This window comes from Petromyzon marinus, chromosome 41 (genome assembly GCF_048934315.1).
Source record: "Petromyzon marinus isolate PM22_M1 ecotype Great Lakes invasive population chromosome 41, UKy_Petmar_22M1.pri1.0, whole genome shotgun sequence".
Lineage (NCBI taxonomy): Eukaryota > Metazoa > Chordata > Hyperoartia > Petromyzontiformes > Petromyzontidae > Petromyzon > Petromyzon marinus.
Genome location: NC_133707.1, coordinates 9235136 through 9245502, shown reverse-complemented (window position 1 = coordinate 9245502; position 10367 = coordinate 9235136). Strand labels below are relative to the sequence as shown.

The following is a 10367-nucleotide window of genomic DNA, read 5'->3' as shown; positions in this document are numbered from 1 at the left end:
TAACCTTTCACCACCTATTCTCACACCCGGCACTCCACACACACCGACCATTTGTGAATACCGTATGTTAATTTTACAGGATGTTAAAAAAAATAGATACAGGAGGACGATGCGCTAATCCAAGGTAAGAGTAGAGGCCGTGTGTTGACAGACGGCTCAGTGGTTCGGGTATTTTTGGGTGGGAGTGACTGGCAAGAGTATGGCGCTGCAACAGCTTGAACGACTGAAATTCACGGGACAAACAAAATCCTCTGCAGCCTCTCCTCCTCGGGCTCTGGTTTCAGGGTGGCCCAGGGCCGTATTACCCACTCACTCACTTGACCATGTTTTTTGTTTTGTTTTTGCGTATGATAAAAAAAAATGCAAGCAAGATATCTTCTTGAAAGAATATGCGTGTACTGGCTTGTTTGCCCGTCCTAGGACGGAAGCTGTAATATTTACGAAACAATTGAGCAGAGTGTAATTGTTAATTTAATGGCAGTGAATCTTGCACGAAAAGTATGTCATCAAACACTTCACTGCATTTCACTGTAGCGCTGTATTATTGGCAGTGAATCTTGCACAAAACAACGTCATAAAAACCTCACTTCATGTCACTGTAGCACTGTATATAACTGACCTTCAATTTGTTCAAATTCACTGCTCTGATACTTTATTCTCTTCTGCTTTCGGTCGCTGGGGTTGAAATAAATTGGAAATCGATACAATATCTGTAAAACCACCGATAAATGTCTATTTTACCGTAATGTAGAAGCATCATTTAGACTTACCTTTTGTCTCAAGTGCTGAAGAAATCAATAAAGACACCAAATCCACTTTGTTGCTGCGTATAATTATTTATTAGATGCACTTTCAATAAAGAAACGTCAAACTTAAAGCGAATTTCCGAGAAAATAATTATTTTCGCTCGAACTTCTTCTGCGTGAGTGTAAAAATCCACCCGCTCATGAATATTAATGACGGGGGTGTGGCATGTGGAGTGACGTCACGCGCGTTACACACAAACAGACATTCTTGGCTCATTACAATAGTAATAGCGAGGATAGGCACGGTGTAGATACACAGAGGTAGAGTCATGGCAATCGTTTTTTTTCACAAGGTGAGAGAATCTTCTCGGTTCTTTCGGTAAAGTCACGTAGAAGGGAAATAAGAAAATAAGAAAAATAAAACATAATAAAATAAATATTTCATTATTTCCCTTCTACGTGGTGACTTTACCGAAAGAACCAAGATGATGAATCCCTGCAGTCACGAAAGCTTTAAATCGAAATTTAAGGTGAGAGATATTAACACCGAGATTTTTTTTTCCATTGTAAAATTAGCAATCGCATCTTCAAATGGTGTTTTTCGCACAAACGTATTCTCATTAGAGAGCAGTGCAAGGCTTAGTAACATAGGGCAACAGCAGTAGCAACTGCAGACAGTTATTACTGAAGGCCTACGAAACAGAAGTGCCGACGGGGCCCTACGAGAACCTGAAGAGGGCGGCAAGTTACTAGCAAGTCTCCGAATTGTCTCGAACCTCACAAAACATCATCTCAGCACTCTCATGCATTTGTACTTATCCCTGTACCGCACTTTTTTAATTCCGCCCCCCCCCCCCCCGCAAATAGAGCAAGAGTTAAAATCCACACCAGACCCTCGAGAACACTGCAACTAAGAGGATGTATGAAGTTGTTGGTTTCATGAACCTAGTCATATTCGGGGTAACCGTCTGTGTTGTTGTTATCTGCCTCTGCACTGAGACTTTAGTACTCACCGCTTGCTGGCTTCAGAACGTCCACGAATGTTGCTCCCCATAAGACATGAATCTACACATCTAAACCAGTGGTTATTAACCTTGACTGCATCCTCGCACACCTTTGGTTCTCAATCTTTAAAATTTTTATAATGCGAAATAAAGACATTGGTTTGATGAAACATAGTCGTTGTAATTCTGTGCCCGTGCTTAATTGGTTTTTCGATTATTTACCTTCTAAAAATAACGTCTCGCATCCCCAGAAAAGGGCATCTGGCACCGCCCGAGGGATGCGTGCACCCCAGGGTCAAGAGCCACTGCTCTACATCAACTCAAACCTCCTGCAAATCACGTGACTGCTTTGTAGCCACTCCCACTTTGAATCCCCTCTCCACGGGGCCCACTGTGAAAACAAACGCTGCTCATCCATGCAGCAGCGTCCGATGCCCTGACGGAGCCTCTTCCTCTCGATCCTCTTCCCTCCTGACCCTATGTTCCCATTTCCATTGTTCCTTTTCGATCCTTTCCACATTATTTCCCATTCTTAATCTTCTCTTTTGCATTTACCGTTCATTGTTCGTGCATCATATCCTTTCCGTGGTGAGCCATGGCTAAAACGTTGCCAAGAAAGACTCACAATTTTCACACTGGCTGGTCCCTAATGATTCTAATCGTTTTGTTTGTTGTATATGTATTTCCTGTGCACATCAATGCATTGCAACATGCTGTCGTTCAAATAATTCACCCCTAGATTTTACAGAAATGTGAAGTGCAACATTATTTACATAGCTATCGTTATTATTGGTGATCTTTATGAGCCAAACTGCTGCCAGGCATTACATAGCACGTGTATGATGATGATCATCATTATTATGCTAAGTCATGTTTGATATATTGACGATCATCATCATGCTGTTACATATCGTATTCTCTAGTATATAATAAACTCCGAAAAATGAGTCTCACCCAAAAATGTTTGCCCCGCGTCAATAAAGCTAAACAAATTGGTCACACACAAACACAGTTAACAAATTATATGATGCAGTCCCAACTTTTGTGTTTAAAATACATGAGGAAAAAAAGTGCATCATAACTCGGCGAAGACAGTAATATTCATATTTGTTGCGTACCTTAGTCTTTGCTACCCTTATGTGTGCGCGTGCGAGTATGCCTGAAACAAGGCCACATCATGAGTCACAATGGAAATATCAGCTTCTACATAAATGCTTCGGGTTTAGGATGGGGAGGGGGGGAGGGCTGTGAGATCAATTTCAGACTAATTTTATTCTTACGGTCGGTCGGTCGGAGTAGCCGCTTAAACAAATATTTTCCAACCTGCGCTCTGGGTTGACAACCACGCTTCATGTGCTCCCTCACCCATGGCCTCACTGCCCGGAGCAGTCGGGGACCTGAATCTTTTCTTTTTCAGGGCAATCCATTCCATCATCATCAGCAGCAGCAGCAGCGGCATGGCTGGGTTTTAAACAGTGCAATCAACATTCCTAATAACAAACATCACTTAATTTGTAATATTCCAGCTCTGGGAATTAAAGGCTATATTTAAAAAATTTTTTAGTAATTGCTGCCACTGTGTGTGTCACGATGTCTACACCAGAACCTGCGTTCCAGACGGACGTCGTCGGCTCGATCTCCTGGACCGGCAATCGCAACAGCGGGCAAGCGTCTTAAATTCCCCACCTCTGTCCACCCAGCCTGGGCTGGAGAGCTGTGAAAAACAACTTCGTGGACATTCCAACTCGCATCGAATGTCCAGCCGTTCGAATGATCACGTCGCCGTCGAGTCGATCGGCAGGTCGCGTGCGGTGGAGTAAAGTGTGGGTAATCCCGCCTCTTTCAACACGTCTGAGCAGTGTGGAAGAGTAGGCCAAATGGCCTCTAGAAGGGATCTCGAGAGCTCCCTTTTGTGGAGGCTCTTCTTGCAGCATTGGCGTGCTGCAAGACATTGCAGGGGTGTGCACCTTTACCTTAGCTTACTTGAAAATAAATTGTCGAAGAAATATTGTTTGTATGTTGAACTTCTTTCGCACCGTACGTAGCCAATTGTGCCAATCGGAGGCGCAGGTTGAATTAATCTTGATCTTCGAGATGTGTTTATTTCGTAAAATATATTTCGTGTAAATGGTGTTCACAAGAATTGCCCACCGATATAATGGACAAACCACATCGCATTGTCTGTTGATGAGGGGAACGTGGTCACATTCTCCAAAACGTGGATTGCTCTGAAATCTTGAGATGGTTATCAAAGCTTGGAATGCGTGCACTATTGATGTCTACGTGTGCACTTTTGCTTTAGATGTAAATAAAACAAACAAAAAATACATGAATTTGGGAGCAAAACAAATTCCACACCATCGATGTCATCTTTTAAAATCTAAGTTCCCACACTTCGCTTGACCTTAAACACCGACGCTGTACTCTGCTCCAAACATACTCGAGGGGAATATGCCACAGACAGCTTCAAAAAACGCAAAAAAACAACTCGGCTGTGTAAGGAGCATGTAGGTGTTTAATTCCATCGCCGAGAAAATGTCAAAGGCGGCTCGTCATTAGCGGCGCACAACACCGCGTGAGTGATTGTCCTTTAAAAAAAACCTGCGCACGCGTAGTCAAAACATTTTTGAGAACAGGGTGCTCACTCAGTGGTCGCAACGACTTCTTTGAAGAAGAAGAATTTAAAAAAAAGTGGGCTGCACATGTAGACGGATATCTCGTATTCAACGAAGGCTGTGTCTTGACATTAACGACCTTAAATTTCGATTTGAAGCTTTCGTGACTGCAAGGATTCATCTTCTTTGGTTCTTTCGGTAAAGTCCCGTAGAATGAGAATAAAATAATAAAATAACACAATAAAATTCTCACGACGTTTCGGCCACAACGCAAGCGACGTTTCGGCGTTTGTGGCTGAAACGTCGTGAGAATTTTATTGTGTTATTTTATTATTTTACTCTCATTCTACGTGACTTTACCGAAAGAACCAAAGAAGATTAACGACCTTCAAAAATCTTCCTTGTCACGTAGAATGAGAATAATAAAATAATTATTATTTTATTCTCATTCTACGTGACTTTACCGAAAGAACCAAAGAAGATGAATCCTTGCAGTCACGAAAGCTTTAAATCGAGACCTTCAAAAAGTCGATGGTCTAGAGGATCAAGCATTGCTTGCAATTCCCCTTCACACCCAACAACAATATTGAATTTGCACACGTTTCAGGACACGATGGGTAACCCCCGTTATCAAATCCTTTTGACCGCCCGCCCTTGTAAAATACGGCTGATATACAAAGATAAATAAGCTCAATGGTAGTCCCGAGCACAGCCTTTCAGCTGCCGATTCCATGTCCGGCCTTGGCTGTTTACATCGTCACCCCCGTTCGAGTAGCTCTCCCCAGCCTTTCAGGCATCTCCACTTGTTGCCCGCTGGTCCCCTGCATTCGTTAAGGCCGCCACTCGCTCCGTGTTTTGCCTCCAGCGTGCGTCATTTCGGCGGCCCGTGACGTCGGTGTCAAGGCCGTAGGTTCGGTGGCCCAAACAAAATATAATCCGCTGAGAGTGAACACCGAGGGAGGCGCTGTCAAAGTGGGCTACGCGCGGCCACGTGGCCACGTCCAGAGGGAATTCGAGGTCATGTGTTGCAACAAAGTGGGCGAGCCACTGAACTAAACCATTTTTTTTATTTTACCAGGTGAGGCCCACTGAGCTAAATCGCTCTTTTTCAGACGCGACCTGGCCACAAATGCCAGCCCGACGAAGTGGCTTGACATGTGGACATTGATAGCAGCCAAATACTCTACAACAGGTTCACAATGGTGGTGGAGCGATGAGTATAGCCCATGCACAGGAGCGTGGTGATCCGTAGTGTGAGGAGTCCTTCGTTCAGCAGTGCATAGATAATGACTAACGGTGGTTAAGGATAACCCAGTTGACAAGATAGACAGCTGCTATCAATAGACAGACACACATCTGTGGAATATCCTATGGTGTATATTGCAGAAAAGGTGACCTTTCAGTTCAAACCCAGACTTTGGTGAAAGGTTTAAAAGATTTGCAAACAAGATAGAGACGGCATGGGACTTCCTTTGCCAGTACCAAAATATGAGAATAGGTTTTCCCCTTTTTTCTGGCAAAGAACAGGTGTTAAGATGTTAAAACACCAAACTGAAACCTTTTCACAAGGAATCATGTCTGCATTCTGACCACAATACTTGTGTTTGCATTCTGACCACAATACTTGTGGTCAGAATGCAAACAAAAAACATAATCTGATTATATATGCATTGTCTTTGAAACTGATTTGTCCACACTAGAGACAGATTTCTTTTGAGCCTAGTCTCAAAACGGTGTTAGACCAGAAGATGTCTTTTGGTCTTTTGGCTTCCTCTGGTCTAACACCGTTTTGAGTCTAGGCTCAGAGCAATGGACTTCTTTCCAAACGGAAAGAAAACGTTGCCTCTCAATTCGTGCCAATAATTAATGTGACTGAGCCGGTAACATTCAATGAGATAGTTTGAAGTTAAACAATTTAGGAATAATCGTGGATGCGCATGGACTATCTAAAGCTTTCCGACGTGTGTTATATCTTCAGAAGTATTTAATTTGCAATAAGACAGCTGACGGCAATCGGTCCCGTGCAAAAACTTGTTTGCATATTTGGTACTGGATCAAATGGGGCCAGTTTCTGTTCGGGAAAATTCATGGATAGCAACACAACTTTGTACTAAATGTTTATCACATTGGATAATCTTTATAGGTGCTGTCGTGCCACCCTATGTAAGGCCAAATGGACAGCTAAAGCAGAACATTTTTCAACCTCCTTGTTGGAGAGCATTCATAAAAAAATTAAGGTTTTTAAATATTAAACAAAAACAAGAGATAGTTTTCAAACACAGCAGAAGTACAGCACAAATGGAAATTGCTAGCCTTGGACTTCAATTATTTCAGCCAGGCATCTTATAGCTGGGCAGCAATGCAGTCTTAATCAAGGCCCAATTCCTGAGTTCCTCCTCTGCACACAGGCACTGGTGATAGAGACATCATTGGCTAATCACGTTGATAGTGTATAATTAATTATTGCTCCACCCCGATATTAGTCTGGCACGCGGTGAGTGAATTTCCCAGAGACAATCACAGAGGTCACCATCAGAGGCAATTCCGTCCGCAACTGAAATCTCAGGCTGATAATTTCCACTTTTGTTGCGGCTGTAAACTTGTTAAAGACGTGTGTGTGTGCGCGTGTCCACACCTGAGCAAGGGTTTTCAGTCTATTGGCTCAACATAAGTAACTTTTTGCACTTTTGGCTCACCAAATTGGACAACGTTGTGCAATTATTTCTCAGCATATGCTAGGAATATCAAACTGCAATCTCGTGAACATTTGGAACAACCAGGAAATTGTTTTACCACTGCTGCCCTTAAATGCAGTGACCGTTGTGTAGAATACAACTTGAGCTTCCAACAAAGAAAATGAGTCAGTGACGGCCCTATCTTCCGGGTCAGAATGACCTCACCTGCATCGACAGCCCCGGGTCAGTGATGGAAACTCCACATTTCTATGGCCAGAGCCATAAGTTCAAGCCCAGTTTGCTTGATAACAGCGGTACGTATTTTCTTAACCCTGCATTGATTACGATGAATGGTTGAGTCGACCTCCCAGGCCGGGATTCGAGCTCACATCCTACCCGCTTGCGAGTCGAGCGCTCCAACAGCTGCAGCGGCACCCGGCCGCGTTTCGACACCAGCAGCTGCAATGGCCTCCTAAACACGGTCATCTTTTCTTTTGCCGTTCCCTCTCGACGTCACCCAAAGCGAAATTTGGGCCAGTACCTCGGTGCGCTCTCCGCGGCCTTCCTTTGCACCTCGACGGCCGGCGGCGCCGGACGGGCCGCCGTCTGCTTGGGCACGGCCACCGATGCCGGCGCCTTCTTGCCGACGAAGCGAAACGTCTTATCGCCGGCGACGGCAGCGGCGTCGGAGGCACGGGCGGGATCGTCCGTCGCGCCGCTGAAGAGCGGCAAGAAGTGCGTCGAGACGTGGTTGGGTCCCAGACGGGGGCTGTTGCCTCGCCGCAGGAGGCCGCGCTTGTTCAGGGCCAGGTACCAGGCGCTGGCGGGCGGCGCTGGTGCGATGGGGTGGGCGGCCGAGGAATATGTGTTGTAGCTGTTCTCCTGGTAGGTTTCGCGGAACCTGCACTCGTTGTTGAACTTTGCCTTGGTCGCACGGAGGGGGCATGGACAACGATTAGCGGCGAGCCGGGTAGGAGGAGCGGCAGCAGCGGCAGTGGCAGCGGCAGCGGTGTCAGTGCAGCGACAGCAAAAGTAGCAGCAGTCGTGGTATCAGCAGCAGCAGGAGTACCAATGGCACCAGCAGCAGCATAATCAGAAGCGGCAATAGTATCAATCGCAGTGTAATCAGCAGGAGTTACGGATGTATTAGTAGCAGCAACAACAGATGGAGAATACGCATTTACATCAGCAGAAGCAACACTATGAATTTAAAATCATCAGAGCGGTGACTCAAATAAATCGTGTGGCATTGTTGTAGGCACAGAGCAATTGAATCACGACAGAGTTTGATGTTCAAAATTACACACATGTTGTGGCTTTTACAGCTACGAGACGAGTCAACTTTCCAAATATTTCATGGGTCCAGGCCAGATTCAAATAAACAAATAAATGCCGTTATTAACTCGGGAAAGCTTCACCGAGTCTTGCGGCAGATTAACATATAAATTGTATACTTTTCATACATTGTAATAATAGATTCTTGGGCGCACCATTCGATATGGCTGCAATCATAATCGGAAGAAAGTTGGGACTGATAAATCAACGAATCGTTACATGGCATCTATCGTTATATATATCAAAAAGCAATGATTCCACGAACTTTTTTTGCAAAAGGTATGTATTTGGTGTTCGAACATCTTAAAACCTGTTTTATTGCCAGAAAGTGAGAAACCTATTCTTATTTTTTATACTTTGATACTGGTCAAAAGTATCCCTTGATACAGCTGCTCAGCCCGAGCTATAAATTATTCTTGATACTTGCATTGTTTATGTGCTGTTCGCCTTTTGGCGTTCTCTGGTCTAACACTGGTAGTGAGACATGGCCATAAAAAAACGCCGTCTCTGGTGTAGGCCAATCAGTTTCAAGGACAATGCGTATATTATCAGAGTGTGTTTGTTTGCACGTTCAAGCCAAGTACGTGTGGTTAACGCGAACTTGATTCCTTGCAAAAGGTGTTTGAACAGCACTCACACTTTGTACGCATGCATGGTGAGCTTCTTTCACGGCGTGCTTAGGGCACAAAAGTGGCACCGTGATCACCACTTTTGTAGCGGTTAGCGCACTGCGCCACGAAACCCGCTGACCCGAGTTCGATTTCCGCTCACGGCCAACACCAGTGGCGATTTTTTTTAACCGGTTCCTGGCTCCTCCTAGGTCGACTCAGCCTCAAATGAGTACCTGGGGCAGTGTGTAAACATCGCCACTGGGAAGACAAAGGCGGCCGGACGTGTTGGCCACACACCCCCTCGTGTGCCTTTCCGGCCTTCATAAGTGCTCGCTAACAGCACTTGCAGCAAATCTGTTAAGGCTATATGGGGGGGTCTTTGTCCTTGCCACGGAAAGCACGCTGTGCTACGAACCCGGTGACCCAAGTTCGATCCCCGTTCACGGCCAACGCCAGTGACGATTATCTGAACCGATCCCAGGTCTCCCCTAGGTCGACTCAGCCTAAAATTTGTACATGGTGTGGTATGTAAGCCACTGGGGAGACAAAGGCGGCCGGGTGTGGTATTTTCTACCCACCCACTCGTGTGGCGTGCCGGCCTTCATAGGTGCTGCTCGCTAACAGCACTTGCCGCAGCAGTCTGTTCAGGCTATACGGGGGATCTTTGTCTTTGTTTGTGCGTGCGTGCGTGCGGACGAGATCTTACAGAGGCATAGATTTTCCCCTTGTAGTTCATGGCCAGGAATCGATTGCTGTAGGTTCCCCTGATGACCACGATGCCCGGCGAGAGGGCGAATATCTCCAACATACCTGCAAACCGACGTCACACATCGCCAGCGGGTTTATCTCTCACTCGGCGGTGGCTGGGGGTTAGGGCCCTCGAGTGAAACAAACAACAATGACCGTATTTGCCCGCATATAGCCCGCATACGCATATAACCCGCAGACGCATATACCCCACAAAAATAGCGTTTTGTGTAAACAAAACGATACCCCGCAGGGTCTTGTTTTGTTTGTAAAGAGTGGTATACCCCGCGGGTTATATACGGGAAAATACGGTAATTGTCTCTATGTGCCTTTTTGCCAGTATCAAAAGGATAAACAAATTATGAATGTGAAAATGATCAATAATAGGAATAGGCTTTACCATTTCTGGCATGGATATATAACCGCTCAACGCGAACTATTAATACTTTCATACTTGCATTGCCTTTGTGCTGTTCCCCTTTTGGCGTTCTCTGATCTAACACTGGTGGTGAGACTACGCCGTTAAGAAGGCCGTCTCTGGTGTCGGCCAATCAGTTTCAAAGACAATGCCATATATTATGAGAGCAGGTTTGTTTGCACGTTTTCCCCCACGAGTATGTGTGGTTACTGCAGA

The 10367-nt window shown here is 45.3% G+C and overlaps 1 protein-coding gene across 1 annotated transcript in view; it reads right to left on the bottom strand.

Annotated features, from left to right (window-relative positions):
* Positions 1-816: 816 nt before the first annotated feature.
* LOC116950924 (fibroblast growth factor 5-like) overlaps positions 817-10367 on the bottom strand; it is a 31428-nt gene continuing 21877 nt past the window's right edge. Inside the window, exons 2-3 of the mRNA XM_032969099.2 lie at positions 9693-9796; positions 817-7964 (exon numbers count right to left, since the gene is read on the bottom strand). Coding sequence (XP_032824990.1) covers positions 7554-7964; positions 9693-9796 — 515 coding nt within the window. The 3' untranslated portion in view covers positions 817-7553. The remainder of the gene's footprint in view (positions 7965-9692; positions 9797-10367) is intronic.